Raw genomic sequence first — 21,150 nt, forward strand, 5'->3', positions numbered from 1 at the left:
ACTCACATTCAACCCCAGAACCTATCCCCACCCCTATTGGAGTCACTGAAGTCTGCCTTGCACCACCCAGGGAAGCAAGGCCAAGAAGGGGCTGGAGCCTAAGTGGCAAGTAGTTTGGGACTTGATTTATGCCAATGCTAGGCCTTGGTTGGGGACTTCCCTCAGGGTGGGGTAGTAAAGTGAGAGGAGCATAGGTTCTAAAGTTAGGTTTGAGTGGGAGTACTGGCTTTGGCACATATTAACTGCCCAACCTCAGGCAAGTTTCTTGGCCCTTCTTTGTTGTAATACCCTATAGAGGTGGCACAAGGAGCAAGTGAGATATTTATACGGCATTTGGCATAGGGACTGTCAGAGAGCAGAGGCAGTATATGATAACAATGATGACTGCAGGTTAGCTCTTGGAGAGGAACTGGCTTCCTCCAAAGGAATTAGGGTATAAATTCCTCTTGTCTCCGAACCCTATTACCACCCCCATAGGCCTCGCCCCATCTCCACTAGCCCCTCATCTCCCACTTTGGCTCTGGGCCTGACACGCGCTCCTGTGTTTCCCTGCTGCGGTTCCACGCCTCCGCCCTTCCCTGGCGCACAGCTTGAGCCCCGTGTCCCTTCCGGTTTTGGCCCCGCCCCGCAGGCAGGGCTCCTCCTCCCCCGGTAGGGCCCCTCCTCCAGAAGCAGTTCCGGTTCGGATTCGAGCGGCTGCCGGCGCGGCTGAGAGGTGGGCCGGAGCGATGCCAGCGCGCAGCCGCTACCGCCCCCGCCTCCATTCCGGCTCCCCTCCCCGAGCCCCGCCCCCGCCTCTCGAGGCGTTTTACTCCGGCGAGGCCCGGAGGGCGCCGGACTCCGACAACGGCTGGTACGCCGACTCGGAGGTGGGTCCGGGGAACCTGACTCGGGCCGCGGAGGTGAGCGGGAGCTGAGGCGGAGAGGGGAGTTTGGGGGGCGCCTGCAGCCAAGGGTGAGTGGGGAGTCGGGGTTGGAGCCGGGGGCTGCCGTGGACAGGGATCCCGAGGGGCCCCGAGAGGCGGTTGAGGGAGCTTGGAGAGTCAGCTCTAGAATGGAATCTGAGGGAAATGGAGGTTGTTGAGCCGAGGCCCGGAGTGGTTAACACCCGAGCCTGGGTGTTAAGTAGAGGCCGAGGGGCGAGTGAGAGGGAGTGGGAAGCTGAGGGAGAGGTGCCCTTGAAGAGTTGGGGGCTTGGAGGTTTTCGAAAGCCGGGTGGCGAGGGGCGAATACGCAAGGGGTCCCGCAGGAACGTGGGACGGGAGGAAGAGATGCTCTGGGATTTGGCCAGTGGGGGCCGAGGGATGAGAGGAGCAGGAGCAGGACCAGGGTCGATGTTGTCACCTGGCCAGGGAGAGGGAAATGGCTTGGGACTGACGAGATCGCGCACCGAAGGGGGTTCTGGTCATTAGAGGAAGGATTTAGGTTTGAAGAGGAAGGGGCTATCGGGTGGCCTTAAAGACCAGAAAAAGAGAAATGGGCTCAAGAAAGAAAAGGAGCCCTTGGGAGCCCTAATTTAGGATTTTGGCATTTTCACAGGCGTCTTTTAAAGCATGGGAATCACTAGGGTAATATAATTGGTTAATGGGGTTTTCTCGTCTGTGGACAGTGAATCCTTTTTTAAGAATATGAAGTGGGAGGGGTGGTGTTAAAAACACTGATTTGCCCACAGGACTAGGGGAAGTAGTGAAAAGGAAGTGAAGTTTGGAAAAGAGTGAAAGAGATTCTGAAAATAAAGATAAGCATTTGGGTTTCTTGTAACAGTAATAGTGTGATTTTCTTTGTATTTTAAAAAAAATATATCTTAAATACTAGACAAGTGTAGATCTTTAAAAAAAGAATGAAAAGGCTTAAATTTGAAACAAGAATTTGAACGTTTCGATTTTACTGATACTCAGTATTGACTGGTTTCACTTTGGCAGCTTGAGTTGAGGCATATTTGCCACAGGGTAAAAATATAGTGAATGCAAATGTCTAGGTTGAAAAGGAACATAAAACTATGTGTGAAATCACCACAGTTCAAGAGGCTACCAGATCTTTCTCTCACCCATAATGAGTTATCTCTTGAAAAGTGGAACGGTACTTTTGAAGGATTTGCAGAACTAAAATTAATGTAATTTTGAAGCGATTTTATGAGTAATATTTTATAGTTAATAATAGAGTTATCTAGAAAAATAAAGGGGATCTTGTAGTTGGCGGTTAACACAGCAGATAGGTGGGTACACAGATGCCTTTCATAGAAGACGTAGCACCAAAGCCATAATTGTGCCAGAAAAATAATGATGGCAGGATTTATATTCTCTTTAGTAGAAATAGATTAATTTCTTTTTGTAATTGTTAAGTTATAACGTGGCTTCCTGAAATGGTGGTTAAGAGTTTAGCCACATCTCATTTGTTTTACTTTTACAACTTTTTATCCAGTTACAGGTTTGCAAAGTTGTTTGCTATTTCAAAACAATCTTTTAATCAAATATTCCTACTCTAAATGGGTATCTACCGTTTAATCTTCAGGAGATGATAATTTACTGATTGCAGCAAGCTGTTAAATTAATTTATGTATATAGATTTTGTTATCTTCAAATGCTTATGGGCTAATAATTATTTCTTCAAAGAGAAGATGAATTCTTTGCTTTGCTTTTAGCTGTTAAAAGATTAACTCTCTTTTCTTTAAATTTATACAATTTTTAGTTGAAGAAGTATACATAGTATTACTATTATTTGTTTTTATTTGTTTGCCCTCACCAGGCTGAAATTCTCTAGAGACCTATCTTCATACTTAGCTCTAAATAAGTCTTGGCGTGTAAAAATTGCTGAACTGAACTGAAATGTAAGAACTCTCTATTAAGGTTACACATCTTAATGTTACTGCAAAATTAAAGAAACTGTTAGATGAAGTTGTGTAAATAATATGTTATTATGCATAATAGTTATTTTGTCTTTGTTTTGCTTTGACAGTTTTTACTGCCACTTAGTTATAAAGAAAGTAAGTTTTATGATAGAGCAGTTTCTCTAAGGCAAGAAAATCTACATTATTACAGAAGAAGGCATCATTATAGTGATGGCAGAACATGCAGGCATATTTAGGTAAATCAGTTTTGATTGCAGTAGCATCCTCTCCATTCTGCAAAGATTTCGCATCACATAAGTTTTGTAAATATTTTTATTTTGTTAATTACTAGATCTTCCAACAGTTTTTCAGCACTTTACAACATAGGTGATTTAAAGACATTTTCATGTTTTTTTCTCAATTGAAATTTGAACATTGTTTTTGAGAAACTATTGAATCACAGATGTTCTAATGAATATTATTATTTTATCTTATAAGAATGACCATATTAACTAGCTCTTCTTTCAAAATTCTTACCTCCAGGCCTGATGTGATATTAGGATGTTAATCATGACAGTGATTCTTACTTTAGGTCTTATTGTTCTCTTGACTTTGAGAAATCAAGAGGTTAACTAAATATAGAAGAGCATGGGCCAGGCTCTCTGGGAAAGCATTTCAGTGTTTACATGCTGCCTTTGTCACTGTCTGGTAATTTGCCATTTGAATATTGGAACGTGGATTTGTAACAGACCTGCGCCCTCTCCTCTTATACACATAGCACCATCATCACTGGACCTTTAAGCCTAACCCTCTTGAGTCTTGACTTCACGCTTCCATATCGGAAGTGTTTTATTACTTCACTGCACACTGGGCCTTACTAGTAATACAGTCACTTCACCGCAGATTGTAACATAATGTGAGTATATCTTGGCTTTTGCTTATGGTGGTAAAAGCTAGGAAAACTTGGTTATAATATTTCAGCACCATGTTTCAGAACAAAATAATGTTTTCTGATGTGTACCTTGAAAGAATGTTGTGGAGGCCGAGACTTATATTTGTCTTGATTTTTTTTTTTTCTTCTTTTTTATTGGCTGCACCCTCTGCATATGGAACTTTCTGGGCCAGGGATCAAATCTAAGGCACAATTGCATTCTAGGCCACAGCTGGACAGCACTGGATCCTAACCCCCTGCACAACAACAGGAACTCCTGTCTTGAATTTGTATTGTGCATTTAGATTAGCTTTTGAATTGTGACAGAGGACAAAAAGAGGTGGTGATGTATCTGTTATCTTGACCTCATTTCTGTTCTTTGAAAATTCTTGACGGGTGTTTTAGTAGGAGGAGAGGACCATGAATTCTGCTAATTTAGGGTCATCCTGTAAGTTAAACTGTATATTAAAATATCTCACTGAGATATTGGAAATGCCTGCAAATTGGTTTTGGTTTGGCACTCTGAAACTAAAGTAAATCTAGATCAGCTTTATCAATATAATATTGGCATGAAAGTCAAAGATTGCCATAACCATACATTAAAGTTTGGCGCCAGGAGTTCTCCTGTGGCACAGTGGGTTAAGGATCTGATATTGTCCCTGCCGTGGCTTGGGTTGCTGCTGTGGTACAGGTTTGATCCCTAGCTTGAGAACTTCCACATGCTGAGAGCGTGGCCAAGAAAAAAAAAAAAAAAAAAAAGCCTTCAAATTCATAATATGTCTACAATGTTCTAGTGGAGTTGAAGTCTTGAGCCAGTTTCTCATTTTCTATTATGTTGATTTGATTTGGGGATATATGTAGCATATTTAAAAATAAAAATAAATATTTTTACCAGTCAACCTATCAAACCTCTGCTAACCTGTCCAAATGTTATTTTAGTGACTAGAATAAGAATTCAAATTTTGTATACTTGGCTTCTTTACTAATGTGTTCTGGCTTGCAGCCAGATTAAGGATGCTTCATCAAACTTACCTCTGTATTTTGACCATTGTGTAGAAACATTTACTGTAACTGAGTGAGGATATAAACTGTCTATTAGATTCTTTATAAACTGTCTATTAGATTCTTTTTTTTTTTTTGACTGCACCCAAATCGTATGGAAGTTCCTGGGCCAGGTATTGAATCCAAGCTGCAACTGTGTCCTATGCCACTGCTGCAGCAACACTGGATTCTTAACCACTGGGCTGGAATCAAATCTTCACAGCCACAGAATCAATGCCAAATCCTTAACCTGCTGCATCACAGCTTAAGTTCTGCACAAGAACTCCCTATATTCTTATTCATTGAACTGAGACAGTTCTGAATGTCATTTAAGGGTTAGATACAAGCTGATAGTGGAAGTTTTAGTTTAAAGGCAAGTTGGAACCATAAAATGTTTGTGTTCTTTCGTTTATATGACACATTTTTTTTTAAATAAAAGTGTAAGTGCATGGTCTGCACAGCAAAAAAAAAAAAAAAAAAAGTGTACCAGGGCTAAAGTGCAGCCAAGAGAATGATAATGTAACTTGAGGCAATTTAATTTGTTTCAGTTGCACTGCCCCAAATTCTACTGCTCATAAGTGGGACATACCAAAACAGTAGAAAAATCACTGCTAGAGTTTCAGAAATGGATGGTAGGAAATGTTTCTGGTTTTTTGAAACTGTTTTGTAATTATAGCAGTTTCATAGATACTTTGGAAACAGTGCTAAGAAAAAGTACACTTTAATTTTGATATATAAGAGAAAATTTTTTTTTTGTTTGCTCAATAAAATAAAAAATCTGCATAGTCTGAATACTACCAACTGAGAGCTAAATGCCCAAAGTACCTTGTCCTCCTACATTTTGGTTTGCTTCCATGAAAATTACTTTTTTCCTCTGATTTATGGATCTGCTCAGTGGTATGCTTTGTTTCTCTTGTGCATATTAATTAAGCTTTATTAGGTAAAGTTGGCTTTATGCTTATTTTAGTGCAAGTACAACTGTAATATATAATTGCCTTAAGGAAAATATATTGACATTAATATAACACAAGGGTTATATATTAACATTAACATTGAGTCCACTGGGGGAGTAACCATTAATACTTTCACATTTTATTTATTTTAAATACATAGATATTCTCCATGTGCTATGTGCTATTTTTAAGGGCATTTTGCTCCTTTAAAAAATTTTTTTTTGCTTAAAATTTTTTTAACTTTTTATTTTGAAATACTTTTCAGTTCACAGGAAATTGTAAATACAGTACAGAAAGATCCCATGTACCTTCAGTGGTCACATTTTGCATAATTATAGTACCAAATAAAGACCAGGAAATTGACATTGGCTCAACATGTGTATATAGTTGCGTGTCATATTACCATGAGTAGATTTGTGTACCCATTGTCCCAATCAAGATAAAGGAGTATTCCATCACTGCAAAGATCTCCCTTTGGTTACCCCCATCCCTCAACGTTTATTATCTCTAGCCTCTGGGAACTACTGATCTGTTTCCTACCAGTATAATTTTGTCATTTTGAGTGTGTTATATAAATGGAATCATAAGTACATGACCTTTTCAGATTGGCTGTTTTCATTCAGCATGATGCTGTTGAGTCCCATCTGTTGTGTGTATCCATAATTTACTTTTATTGCTGAGTAGTATTTCATGGTAAGGGTATATCATAGTTTAACTATTCATGTATTGTGGGATATTTTGTTATACTTGTCAGCTCTTACAAGTAATGGAGCTAGGGACATTTGTGTACAGATTTTTGTGTGGACATTAGTTTTCATTTCTCTGGGATAACTGCCCAGGAGTACAGTTGATAGATTAGGTGATAAGTTTATGTTCAGCTTTTTAAGAAGTTGCCAAACTATTTTCCAGCATGGCTATACCATTTTACTTTCCCACCAGCAATATGTGAGAGATCCAGTTTCTCTGCATCCTTGCTAGCATTTCCTATCGCTACAATTTCTTTAAGCTGTTCTAATAGGTGTGATACCTCATCATAGTCTTAATTTGCATTTCCCTAGTGGCTAGTGGTGCTGAACATCTTTTCACATGCTTATCGTAAATCCTCTTTAATAACATGTTTCTTTAAAGGTCTTTTACATGTTATCATTACTTTTCACCCTAGCTTTAACCCTCACAGTTGTTTTACACTCTTTTGACAGTTATTCTTTCTTTTGTTTGTTTGTTTGGTTGGTTGGTTGGTTGTTTTTTGGTTTTGTTTCTTTGGCCAACCCATGGCATATGGAATTCCCGGTCCAGGGATGGAATCCGAGGCAACCTACACCACAGCTGCGGCACCCACCTGATCCTTTACCTACAGTGTCGGGCTGGGAATTGAACCCTTGTCCCTCCTGCTGCAGAGACACCATCAGTCCCCTTGCATCACAGCAGGAACTCCATTGTCAATTATTATTCTTTCTAAAATACACCCTGATTATATCATCTTCTTGATCAGAAATCTCTAGTGGCTCCTCAATATCTATAGAATAGCCTCCACTTAACAAAAGTTTCCATTATCTGGCCTCAATATATATTTTTTTCAGCCTAATTTTCTTTGTTCTTTTTACTTTGGTCATGCCCAAGGCATGCAGAAATTCCCAGGCCAGGGATCACACCCGAGCCATAGCAGTGACAATGCTGAATCCTTAACTGCTAGACCACCAGAGAATTCTCAGCCTAATTTTCTAATACTCCCTTTTGCCCTATAAATACTAACATTTCTCCATTGTTTTCTGTCCTCATGCCTTTGCTTCTGCAGTTTCCTCTGCTGATGTATTTTTATTTCTCTCTCTCTCTCTTTTTTTTTTTTTTTTTTTTGTCTTTTTAGGGTCGCACCCACAGCATATAGAAGTTCATAGGTTAGGGGTCTAATCGGAGCTGTAGCTTCTGGTCTATGCCACAGCCACAGCAACACCAGATCCAAGCCGCGTCTGCGACCTACACTACGGCTCATGGCAATGCCAGATCCTTACCCCACTGAGAGAGGCCAGAGATTGAACCCATATCCTCATGGGTGAGCTGAGCTACAGTGGGAACTCCCTATTTCTCCATCTTTCCCCACAATTTCATCTCTCCTGAAGTCTCAGCTCACATGTCACTTCCAAGAACTCTTCTCTGATCTTAACAACTGGAAATAACCTCTCTTTCCAACTCTTTTAACTTGCCAACTTTTAAACAAATTACATAAGCAACCACTTTATTAGTATTGTTTTGAGGATTAAGAAAGCTAATATATGTAAAGAACTAGCAACTGTAATTTATTTTACCTTTTTAAAAAATGGTTTTCTTTAATATCCTTTTCTAGACTATAAAACCATTGTGGTCAGGCTCTGCTTCAGATTCATCTGAGTAAATGCCATTACCTAGTGTGTCTTCACATATTATGTGCACAGTGAATGTCTAATAGGTGAACACATGTAACAAGAGGGCATCTTAAGACTTTGTATCCCCAGTGCCTTACTATCTGACATCTCTATACAGCAGACAGTAAATGCTTGAGACTGAACAGGGCAAAATTTGTGATTAAAAAGCCTTCACCATTAGGCAGTCTCATGAATGTAATTGTTTGCTTTTTTAGGGCCACACCTGCGGCCTATGGAAGTTCCCAGGCTAGGGGTCCAGTTGGAGCTGTAGCTGCTGGCCTACTCCACAGCCACAGCAACTCCAGATCTGAGCCACATCTGTGACCTACACCACAGCTCATGGCATTGCCAGATCCTTAACCCACTGAGCGAGGCCAGGGATGGAACCCGCATCCTCATGGATACTAGTCAGGTTTGCTATCACTGTGCTATGACGGGAACTCCCTCATCACTGTAATCTTTAATGTAACTGAAGACCTTTGACCAATTTTTCTACTGATGACTAGAAAATATTTAATATTTATGTTAAATACTATTTATGTTGTACTTATGGAAGTACAAGCGCCCTCAGCTCGAGTGAAGTGGAGTAGTTTACTGAGTAAGAACATAAACTTTGAGATGAGATTGTCAAGGTTTAAAACTTGTTTGTCCTAATTACCAGTACAAGTTTTCTGGGACACGTTACTTAACCTGTATGTTTCAGTTATCTGTAAAATGAGCAAGATAATAATACCTATTTATATAGTTGTTTGGAGGATTATTTTGGCATGTAAGTAAAACAGATCATGCTGGCACTTTATAAATGTTAATCTAATTATTGCCTTTTGTTATTTCCTCAAAATGCAGTAAACACAGTTTGGAATTAGAGTGTGGAAGTTGGCATATACAGTTGACCCTTGAACAACATGGATTTGAATTGTGTAGAACCACTTATTTGTGGATTTTTTCAGTAATAAATACTACAGTACTGCACAATCCACAGAAGGTCAAATCCCTGGATACAGAATCGTGGGTATGAAAGAGCTGCCTGTAGAGAGCTAACTATAGGTTACATGTGGATTTTCAAGGAAGGGGCGGGGGTTAACCCCTGTGTTGTTCAAGGGTCAGTTGTATATTCTTTTTAAAGAACAACACTGCAGACATCACGTATCTTGTACCTGAACATCTTGCCCACTGTATTTCCATCCCATTGATGGATGTATTCCAATACCATACCTTGTTGTGCTCGTCATACAGAAGTTAAATAAAAAATCCTCCTGGGACTTTTTAGCTCAGAAAAGATTAATTAGTTCACACTAAGGAACAGTGTGCACTTTATCTTCTTCACTTGAAGGATATAATAACAAACTTTATTAGTTCTGGTGGGTTATGCTTTCCTATTGTGCAGTTAACTCTTTCTAGGTGATAAATCTTTGTTTTGTCTTCATGGACAAATTAAAATGACTTCTTAACATTTCCTATATTATTTTGAATCTTAAGTCTGTTTTTATCAATGTAATAGTCCTCTAAAGTTTTTCCAGGAGTAATCTGGTTTAGATTTTTTTTTTTTTCCTAATTGCAGGTAAATTCTGCAGTCTATTCTTGTATAAGACTTTAAGGATACATATGATATTCCATTCATGTAAAATGCAAAGGCAGTTGAAGCTGTATTGTTTAGGATCAGTCTTAGATAATAAAACTGTAAAGAAAAACAAAGGATTATCACAAATAGAATAGGGATTTGTGGTTACCATGGAGGAGGTGTGGGAAGAAGAGAGTTATTGTTTGGGAGTGTATACAGGGCTACTGGGCTGGTGACCTGATGGTGGTTACAAAGTTTAAGGGAAATTAATAGTCATAAGCCTGAAATGGAAAGATTTGCTTTTTATCTAGCTATTTGTATTGCTTTTTTTTATTTTTTTTTATTTTTTATTTTTTTATTTTTTTTATTTTTTGTCTTTTGTTGTTGTTGTTGTTGCTATTTCTTGGGCCGCTCCCACGGCATATGGAGGTTCCCAGGCTAGGGGTTGAATCGGAGCTGTAGCCACTAGCCTACACCAGAGCCACAGCAACACGGGATCCGAGCCGCGTCTGCGACCTACACCACAGCTCACGGCAACGCCGGATCGTTAACCCACTGAGCAAGGGCAGGGACGGAACCCGCAACCTCATGGTTCCTATTCGGATTTGTTAACCACTGCGCCACGACGGGAACTCCCTGTATTGCTTTTAATATGTGCATTTGCCTGGTTTTAGTACCTGAATAGCACAGATTTCTAGACAGACATTGAGAAAAATGTGTTGTTTTTATCTGCAAAAGGAGCTTTTAACAAAAATTGACACTTTTATAATTAAAAGCTCTACTTTCCTCCATAATTCTTTTTTTTTTAAGGGTTGTACCTGCAGCATATGGAAGTTCCCAGTCTAGAGGTCAAATCAGAGCTGCAGCTGCCGGCCTATACCAGAGCCACACCAACACCAGATCCAAGCCTCATCTGCCACCTGCATCACAGATCTCAGCAGCATCAGATCCTTAACCCACTGAATGAAGTCAGGGATTGAGCCCACATCCTCATGGATACCAGTTGGATTTTTGACCCACTGGGCCACAACAGAAACGCCTCCTCCATAATTCTTTTCTATACTATAAGTCACCTAGAAATCATCTGGATCTTGTTTTTAGTGCGCCTTTCTTATTCTGAAGCTATTTGTTTTTTCTTTTTTTGGACTTCTTTAAAGTTAAAATGATTAACTATTCTTATTTGACATATTCAGATTTAAATTTGTCATCTATGTAGAAGAAGGAAAGTCTTAGGGATACTAGAAAATAGTTTGTTTTTACACCCTTAGGCATATAGTAGGTAAAGATTAATGGTTAGGAAACATCCCCAGTGCCATCTGAAGAGTTAAATGAATCCTTACTGTTGTTAGAGATATGTGCTAATTTTAGCAGGTTTTAACCTCTGACATCAGAGTATTGTGATTAGGACTAGAGAAAATAACTGAGTTCTCTTGTGGCTCAGTGGGTTAAGGATCCAGTCTTGTCACTGCAGCAATTGGGTTCCATCCCTGGTCCAGAGACTTCCACATGCTGTGGGCTTGGCCAAAACAAAATTAAAAGAAGAGAAAATAATGAAACAATGAGGCAAATCTAGAATGTAGGTCAGTCTACAAAAGAACTTCCCTGAACTCAACCCCTCTCCCTCTGACCCCTAAAAGAGGGGGCACTCTTCTAGACTAAAAGAGACAGAAGAAAAGAGATGAGCCAATGCAGTGCATGAACCCAAATTGAATCCTTATTATTTTAGAGGAAAACAGACAAAAATACATTGTTGGGACAGTTGGGGGGTGACATTAATCAGTTAATTTTCTTAGATGTGGTAACAAGTATTATTCTTGTATAGGAAGTTATTATTAGAAGATGGATGCTGAAGTATTGATGATAAATATCTTAATGTCTTCTCTGTCGAATGGTTTAGCAATGTATGTGTATATGTATAAAGCAAGTGTTTTGAAATGTTTGAATCCTGAATTTGAATCTTGTCAGTTTCCAGTAGGACTTTGGTCACTTAAATTTTCTGTCTTTGTTGTCTCATCTGTAAAGGAGAGATAATAGTAACATCTAACTCATAAAACTGTTGCGAGAATTAATATTTACAGTTTTACAGAGAAGTGCTTAGAATAGTACCTGAGCACTCAATAAACATGGCCCCTGCTGTTATTGTTGTTACTGTTTTGTATTTATCTCATAATCTGTTACTTTGAAGAGAACTTGGAGGTCTCAAGAAGTAGAAAATGGTAAAACAGGTCCAGGCAGGCAGAGCCCCCAGAGCAACTAGGCAAAGATGAAGCAGGAATTGTGATAGACATGATGGAGGAGGAGACAAAAAAGAGGAGGAGAAAGAAGACAAATGAAATCAGATGTGAAATCACCCTCTACAGTGTCTGACCTGTAGCAGGTGTTCATAAGTGTTAGTTTTCTTATGTTAACTCTTTCTTTCCTTACTCATTTTACACATTAGGGTATTGAAGTGCCAAGAAGTTTAGATTATTTTTAAATCACCAAAAGAGTTATTAGGGATGTTGAAATTAAAATCCAAGCATTTTGACAACTGATTCAGTGCTTCCCACCACATCATGCTACTTTTCCTTGTATCTAAAGGACAGGTTGAAAATAAAGCTATTAAATCCTACTCGAGATTTTAAAAATATTATAGAGTCTTAAAATTCTTGTATTTTGAAAATCCATTTGTTTTTTATTCTTATAATTACCAGAAATGTGTAAGTTATGGATAAATTTGATTATAATAAAAATTCTGTTTTCTGCATATTAGATTTTGGTATTATAAACAGGCTGGGGTTTTTTTTTGTTTTGTTTTGTTTTTTTATTTTTTGTCTTTTTGCCTTTTCTAGGGCTGCTCCTGCAGCATATGGAGATTCCCAGGCTAGGGGTCGAATCGGAGCTATAGCCGCCAGCCTACACCAGAGACAAAGCAACTCGGGGTCTGAGCCGAGTCTGCAACCTACACCACAGCTCATGGCGACGCCGGATCCTTAACCCACTGAGCAAGGCCAGGGATCGAACCAGCAACCTCATGGTTCCTAGTCGGATTCGTTAGCCACTGAAACGCGATGGGAACTCCCACAGTCTTATTTTTAATGTAATATATCATCAGTCAACCCTAGAGTGTGATATTTCTTTTCCTCTGTGTATATATTTAACTATATTCAGTTGTATCATGTAGATTATAAGATAGGAGAGACAACAGCTCAACATAAAATCTGCGTTTAATAGATGAAATAAGATGTGTGCAAAGTAATCTCAAAAATTAAAGCCATAAGTGGATGAACAAGAATTTGGGCTAATATCATGCTTTGAAACTCTCAGTATGTATCAGAATCACTTGGAGAGCTCTTCAAAATATATAAATGTAAAGCTCCTATTCCCTGAGAGATTCTGACTGAATCAAAATGGTGTTAATGCGTGGGATTTGGTACAGGCATGTTTTAAAATTTCACATTATTCTAATGTGTAGCCCGGATTGAAAGCCTTTGTATATGTAGTTTCCTTAGAGCATAGGCAAGGGGGAGGAGTCATAGAGAACTGGCTCTTTATATCCTGCACTGTGTAGGAGACAGAAGACAGACTGGAAGATGGGAACAACCTTTTCTAGACAGATACTCTCCGTGTGGCACATATGTTTCATTAGGTCTCATAAAAGTCTGTATTAAATTTTACTTAAGATTATCTACTTCTCTTTTGCTCTGATTACTCACTCTGCAAGTAACATTCTGCTTACTAAGACACTGTCCTAGGTATGTCCAAATTGTAAAAGAGTGTGCCTGAGATAAGATGTTCGAGCATTCTAGATTGAGCATTCATTCTAGATACGTTAGTGACTAGTATTGGCATTCTAGTTTATCTTTGAGTACCTTGTGAGTTTTCTCTTGGTCTGTCTTGGTTTGATCAACTCCGGGGTACCGACAAGGTCAACTTGTGAACCTTCAAGGCTGAATACCACATCCTGATTCCTTGTGAATTTACCGAGTTAGTGACTAGAGGTTGTCTTTTGAGAGTTAGACATTCTAAATTTGTTGATATAAAACTTGTTGATATAAAACCCTGAAGAATTTGTAATAAAATTTATAATTAAAATATTCATAAGTAAAAGGAATTTTTTTTAACCTTAAGGGTATATACTCTTAAGAAATAACCAGTCTAAAGGCAGGGTTTTGTCTTAACTGTTAATGACTTTATTTAAAAGGGCTTTGGGGAATTGAGTTATTCATTCGTTTTGATTGCTACTGCTTCTTTGCACGTTCATTTAATAATGTTCACTGAGAACCTATGTGCTAATCATACAGACCTTAGTAATATTCTTAGTAATCCCTAATGTCTTCTATAAAAATAAAACAAAAGCAACCTAACAAATGAAAATCCTCTAAGCTCTCCTACTGCTCTAGGTGTTAGATACTTCTTTTTTATTTACTAAAAACATTCTTATTTTCCTTTTTCTCCCCATTTCTTTAATTTGTAGTGTGGTGTTGGTCTACTCTCTTATTCTTTTTTTTTTTTTTTAATTTTTTTTTTTTTTTTTGTCTTTTTGCTATTTCTTTGGGCCGCTTCTGCGGCATATGGAGGTTCCCGGGCTAGGGGTCAAATCGGAGCTGTAGCCACCGGCCTACGCCAGAGCCACAGCAACGCGGGATCCAAGCCGCGTCTGCAACCTACACCACAGCTCACGGCAACGCCGGATCGTTAACCCACTGAGCAAGGGCAGGGACCGAACCCGCAACCTCATGGTTCCTAGTCGGATTCGTTAACCACTGTGCCACGATGGGAACTCCTACTCTCTTATTCTTGATACTGTTGAACCTAATTAATAGATGAAATGACCAAATCAGAGCATTTGTTTTTTTTAATTTTTTAATGGAACATTTTACTACTCAAGTCTTTTTTGTACTGACGCAGTGTGCTTGGTTAAAAAGTAATTGAGCAGCTTATTGTAATAAAACGTGTCATTCAGTTCATAGATAATGCAGGAGTTATATATTTAATGAGAAGGGTAGATAAAACCATATCCTGTTTAATTTCCCAGGAAATTAAAAGAAACAACTTATAATTATTTGCCTTCTCTAGAATTGTACCAGAATGTGGACCTTATGAGAAAACTTGAAGTATTTAACTTCACTTGCTTTGAAAGATGACAACTTGAAAGACCCAGGGCTTTAATTGGTATAGTCAGTCAGGTTTCAGTTATAAGAGACAGCTACTCCAGGCTCTGGACTGGGCTGCTAGGAATGACTTCTAGAACAAGATTTGACTTAGTATGCTAGAGGAGTCCACCTTTGCCACAGTCAGCAGAGGGTTAGGGTATTAGAAGGCCAGCATGGAACTATTAATTTAATAATATGCCATATAAAGAAGTTCCCATTGTGGCTTAGTGGAAACAAATCTAACTAGTACCCATGAGGATGCAGGTTCAATCCCTGGCCTTTCTCAGTGGGTTAAAGAGCCAGCATTGCCGTGAGCTGTGGTGCAGGTTGCAGACGCAGCTTGGATCTGGTGTGGCTGTGGCTGTGGCTGGCAGCTGTAGCTCTGATGAAACCCTTAGCCGCAGGTGGGCCCTGAAGGAAAAAAAAAAAGAAGAAAAATATACTTCATGAATAATGAGAACTGATTTTAAAATGGGCAAGGGACTTGAATAGGCATCTCTCTCTCTATCCCCCTCTTTTTTTGTGGGTGTTTTATGGCTGCACCTGTGGCATATTGGCAGTTCCCAGGTGAGGGGTCGAATCAGAGCTACAGCTGCCAGCCTACACCACAGACACAGCAATGCCAGATCTGAGCCACATCTGCAACCTGCATTGCAGCTTTTACCCACTGAGAAAGGCCAGGGATCGAACCAGCAACCTTTATGGATACTAGTCGGGTTTGTTAACACTGCACCACAATGGGAATTCCTTGAATAGTCATTTCTCTGAAGAAGATGTACAAATACCCAGAAAGCACATGAAAAGGTACTTACCATCACTAATCATTATGGAAATTGAATCAGAACCGCAATAAGATAGCACATCACACCCGTTAGGATGACTGCTATTAAAAATAAAAACCAGGAGTTCCCGTCGTGGTGCAGTGGTTAACAAATCTGACTAGGAACCATGAGGTTGCAGGTTTGATCCCTGGCCTTGCTCAGTGGGTTAAGGATCCGGCGTTGCCGTGAGCTGTTGTGTAGGTAGCAGATGCGGCTCAGATCCTGTGTTGCTGTGGCTCTGGCCCCGCGTTGCTGTGGCTCTGGCGTAGGCCGGTGGCTACAGCTCCGATTCGACTCCTAGCCTGGGAACCTCCATATGCCGCGTGTGCAGCCCTAGAAAAGGCAAAAAGACAAAAAAATAAAATAAAAACCAAAAAATAACAAGTGCTGGTAAGGATATGGAAAAATTAGAACACTTGCGTGTTGTTAGTGGGAATGTAAAATGATACAACTACTTTGAAAATAGTGTAGCGATTCCTGAAAAAAATTAGTTACCAGATGACCCAGCAATTCCACTTCTGGATATATACTCAAAAGAAGTGAAAGCAGGACTTGAGCAGATATTTGTATACCCATGTTCATAGCAACATTATTCACAATAGTCAAAAGTTAGAAGCAACCCAAGTGCCTTTTGATGGATAAATAAACAAATGTGTTATACATACACGCTCACACTCACACACAATGGAATATTGTTTAGCCTTTAAAGAAGAGAAGTTCTCATACATGCTGCAACATGGGTGAACCTTGAGGACATTATGCTAAGGAAAATAAGCCAGACACAAAAAGACAAATATAGGATTCCACTCACATGAGGTATCTAGAATAGTCAGATTCATAGATAGAAAGTAGAATAGTGATTGACAGCGGCTGGGGGGAGGGGACAATGGGGAAATTACTGTTTAATGACTATGGAGTTTCCTTTTGGAATAATGAGTGAGATCTGAAAATGGATGGTGGTAATGATTGCATGACAATGTAAATGTACTTAATACCACTGAACTGTACACTTAAAATAGTTAAAATAGTACATTTTCTGTTACATATAGCTTAACACATGCACAGAGAACATATCATTTTACCTGTAATACAGGCCAGTACTGCCACTCTACAATTACACTTGCTTTCTGACACAAAGTTAGTGACTGAAAACTGGAGAATTACATGCACACACACACACAACCAGCATTTTCATAGTCTTGTGGATAGCAAAATCTTGAGGAAAATGGCCCTTACTTCACTTTCTGTTTTCCGCATCTCATGTCAGAGCATCTAGTTGGCTGAATCTAATTCAGTTTTAGAACCCTAGTTGCAGTGGATCCTGAGGAATAATTTTTAGCGTTTCAACCTCTTTAGTAGCAGAAAACAACTAAAGGGAGATTGAAAGGGACGCTGAGTGCCAGTTCATCATATTTGTCACAGAGACTGAGTCAGTGGTGATTCATAGATGGTAATACTCTTTGTAGTCAAGTCATCATTTTCAGTAGTGGCCACATTGTCCTGCAGCTGGTCACTCACAGAGGACAGGGGGGCAGGATAGGGAGAGTTTGTTAATAGTAACTGTCTTTCTTTCCTTTTTTTTTTTTTGTCTTTTGTCTTTTTAGGGCCGCACCCACGGCATATGGAGGTTCCCAGTCTATGGGTCTAATCAGAGCTGTTGCTGCCAACCTACGCCATAGCCACAGCAATGCCAGATCCAAGCTGCATCTGCAATCTACACCACCGCTCACAGCAATGCTGGATCCTTAACCCACTGAGTGAGGCCAGGGATCAAACCTGCAACCTCATGGTTCCTAGTTGGATTTGTTTCCACTGTGCCACGAAGGGAACTCCAATAGTCACTATCTTTCAATAGTGCAGTTCTAGGCTGATTGTATTTAGTTTGTTAAACCTATTTGCAGTTTTAATATGGTGGGTAAATAACTGAGTTATTTATATTGTGAAGAGATTTGAGTCACTCCAATGGAATGCGCTAAAGGCTCATTGATTAAAAAATAGCTATGCTACTGTTAAGGAACACCAGATTTAAAGTTCTTGTGTTAATAAACTGTTTTCATTAAGTATGAAGATAAGATCATAGGAAATACACTGAGCTCTTTTGCGTCAGGCAGCTCAAATCTCTAATTATTATGAACTAAATGTGGAGAGAAAAATAAATTTGCTAGTAAATGAGAGAGTTGATGTGCTAAAAATTGTATCTTTTAATAGTTTTCAGAAATTTCTCATGACTCCACCCAAAAGATAAGATATCTTTTGTTCCACTTTGTACAGAACAGTCAGTTGCTTTATGTTATCTATGACTTGGAACTAAGTTTGATTAATGCCTATTGATGGTAAGATTCTGCGTGAGTGGACTATTCACTCAGTGCCTTGATAATAGAATATTGATCTTTGATAACTAAGTAATTTTTAAATTGCTCACTGATTTCAAAATAAACTTTTAAATCTTATCTGAAATTGGAATGTTTCCTTTACATACCAGTTAACATTTTGGACAAGTACCATGCTTTGCATGCAGTGCTTTTTGACATGGATCAAACTTCAGTGACATACCTGGGAGTGATAGTGTCTAAATAACACCTCAGTTTTTTTTGATGTTATTATTACACTTCTAGAAATCTAACCTAAGTCACTTCAGTACTGTTTGTAATAGTAGTAAAACTATGAATGGTTACCAACAGTGGGGAAATGGATAATTTCTTGTATAGCCATACAATTAAATGTCCTTTTCAAAGGATAGTTTGATAGCATTAGACAGGACTCATGCAGTAATGTTAAGTAAAATGGTACAGAATTACCTGTGATATGATTTCTCTATAGAAAATTCTATGTGTGAAGGATAAATAAAAAATTATAAACAATAGTTCCCTGGGGCAGTAATGTAACAATTATATTTTAAATATTATTCAGCAGATACATTTTGCTTTTAGGTATTTTTCTTTTTATTATAGAAATATGTTACTTTAAAAGATCCAAACTGTGCAGAAATTTGTAGATGAAAAACCATAAAAGTCCTTCAGTCATCTACCTAGACAAATTAAGTCCAGTTTATCAATTTGTTCTTTTATATATTTTGCTTTTGGTGTCATATCTAAGAAATCTTTACCTAACCTAAGATCAGAAAGATTTTCTCCTGTGTTATCTTTTAAAACTTTTCTGTTTTTTGTCTTTTTGTCTTTTTTTTTAGGGCCCCACCCACGGCATATGGTGGTTCCCAGGCTAAGGGTCCAATTGGAGCTGTAGCCACTGGCCTATGCCAGAGCCACAGCAACGTGGGATCCAAGCCCCGTCTGCGCCTTACACCACAGCTCATGGCAATGCCAGATCCTTAACCCACTGAGCGAGGCCAGGGATGGAACTGGCATCCTCATGGATGCTAGTTGAGTTGTTAACCACTGAGTGACAATGGAAACCCCCTAGAGCTTTTCTAGTTTTAGAAACATTAGGTCCATGATTCAATCCAAGTTAGTTTTTATATATGGTGCAAGTTAAGAATTAATGTTTTCTGTATATGAATATTCATTTGTTCTGATACCATTTGATACCATTCCACTGAATTGCCTTTGCACATTTGTAGAAAATCAGATATCCATATATATGTAGGTTTGTTTCTAGAGTCTGTTCTGTTCCAGTCTTTTCTGCTGTGTTGGTTTGTTTATCTTTACACCAGTAACACTTTATCTTGATTAGGGTAGTATGGAATTCTAAAATCTTCCAATGACCTTTGTATAGTGGGAAGAACCTGTAAATATGGTTGGTTATTACTGCAGTTATGTTATATCATATGGCATAGTTGACTAAGAAAGGGAGATTATCGTCAGTGGACCTGACCTAATCAGCTAGCCCTTTAAAAAGGACTGGCTTTTTCCTGGAGAAAGAGATTCTAAGTACAAGGGGGAATCAACACGGAAGAAGCTGCTGATTTTCAGAATAAGAGAAGGCTCTGAATGCTAGTGGCCACTAAGTTTATGGTAATTTGTTACACAGCTGTCAAAAACAATAATGTATGATAAGTCTTGGTTAGCCATCTAATCTTGTTCTTTTTCTAGGTTGTTTTGGTTCTTCTGGGTTCTTTGCAGTTCCATAGAACTTTTGAAGTAAATTTGTCAATATCTAAAAAAAATGTCTCTTGGGATTTTGATTGGGATTGCATTGAATATATAGGTCAAATTTGAGATGAATTGACATGTTGGCAAAAAAACGAATCAGTTAATATAAGAAAGAAATGGAAAATTTTATTTGAGCCAAATTTAGGATTATAACCTGGGAACAGCATCTCAGAAAACTCCAAGCGTTGTCCATTAGAAGTCAAGGCATAGTTATTTAAATTTTTTGAGGCAGAGGGCTATACATTAAATGAGTTATTGTTGACACTTTACACAATCCAGATCCAAGGTCATATGGCCCTCTTACAAGATCAAGAAGGAATGTTATCTTTTAAGGAGTTGTCTTGTTGGTGCTAGGAACATGTTGCTTTTTATGGCTGAGCAGGTATTTCTGCCACTGGGGGAGGTTTAGTTGATGCATAATGCAGATACACAATGCACAGTAGTGGGGAGAGAGGAGGCAAAAAGGCAGAGAAGAATTTTTATGTTTAAATTTTTCTTGGAGTTCCCGTCGTGGCGCAGTGGTTAACGAATCCGACTAGGAACCATGAGGTTGCGGGTTCGATCCCTGCCCTTGCTCAGTGGGTCAAGGTTCCGGCGTTGCCGTGAGCTGTGGTGTAGGTCGCAGACGCGGCTCAGATCCTGCGTCGCTGTGGCTCTGGCGTAGGCTGGCAGCTGCAGCTCCGATTTGACCCCTAGCCTGGGAACCTCCATATGCCGCGGGAGCGGCCCAAGAAATGGCAAAAAGACAAAAAGACCAAAAAATAAAATAAAATAAAATAAAAAATTTTTTTTCTTGTCTTGCCATAAAATATGAGTATTATTTTACTTCTTAAAAATATTGAGTCTTCTGACCCACCCATGTCTCATTATCTATTTAAATTTTTAATTTCTCTTAGCAATGTTTTATAGTTTTTAGTATACAAATCTTTCATATGTTTGGTCAGATTTATCCTTTGGTATTTTATATTTATTAATACTGTTGTAAATGACATTGTTTTATGAATTTCAATTTTTGATTGTTTATTGCTAATATATAGAAATATAATTGGTTTTTGTGTGTCGATATTCAGCAATCTTGCTAAACTAATTTATTGGTTCTTTTTTTTTTTTTTTTTTTTGTCTTTGTTGTTGTTGTTGTTATTGTTGTTGTTGCTATTTCTTGGGCCGCTCCCGCAGCATATGGAGGTTCCCAGGCTAGGGGTCTAATCGGAGCTGTAGCCACCGGCCTACGCCAGAGCCACAGCAACGTGGGATCCGAGCCGCGTCTGCAACCTACACCACAGCTCACGGCAACGCCGGATCGTTAACCCACTGAGCAAGGGCAGGGACCGAACCCGCAACCTCATGGTTCCTAGTCGGATTCGTTAACCACT

The 21,150-nt window shown here is 39.0% G+C and overlaps 1 protein-coding gene across 13 annotated transcripts in view; it reads left to right on the plus strand.

Moving 5' to 3' along the window:
• Nucleotides 1–668: 668 nt before the first annotated feature.
• Nucleotides 669–21,150, plus strand: part of SAMD8 (sterile alpha motif domain containing 8) — a 59,351-nt gene continuing 38,869 nt past the window's right edge. For 5 of the 13 annotated variants that reach the window (XR_014828170.1, XR_014828172.1, XM_005671120.4 and 2 more), the window contains exon 1: nt 669–902. Coding sequence is in view for 6 of the 13 variants with exons in the window: in XM_005671120.4 (XP_005671177.1) it covers nt 729–902 (174 nt within the window). In the remaining 7 variants the exon portion in view is untranslated. Of the gene's footprint in view, nt 956–21,150 lie in introns of all 13 variants that reach the window. The other 8 variants (XR_014828173.1, XM_013983361.3, XM_084997394.1 and 5 more) reach the window with 2 other exon arrangements.

This window comes from Sus scrofa, chromosome 14 (genome assembly GCF_054392235.1).
Source record: "Sus scrofa isolate SSC_HxYL_T2T_F1_AM1 chromosome 14, Sscrofa_HxYL_maternal_Yorkshire_Landrace_v2.0, whole genome shotgun sequence".
NCBI classification, from domain to species: Eukaryota; Metazoa; Chordata; class Mammalia; order Artiodactyla; family Suidae; genus Sus; species Sus scrofa.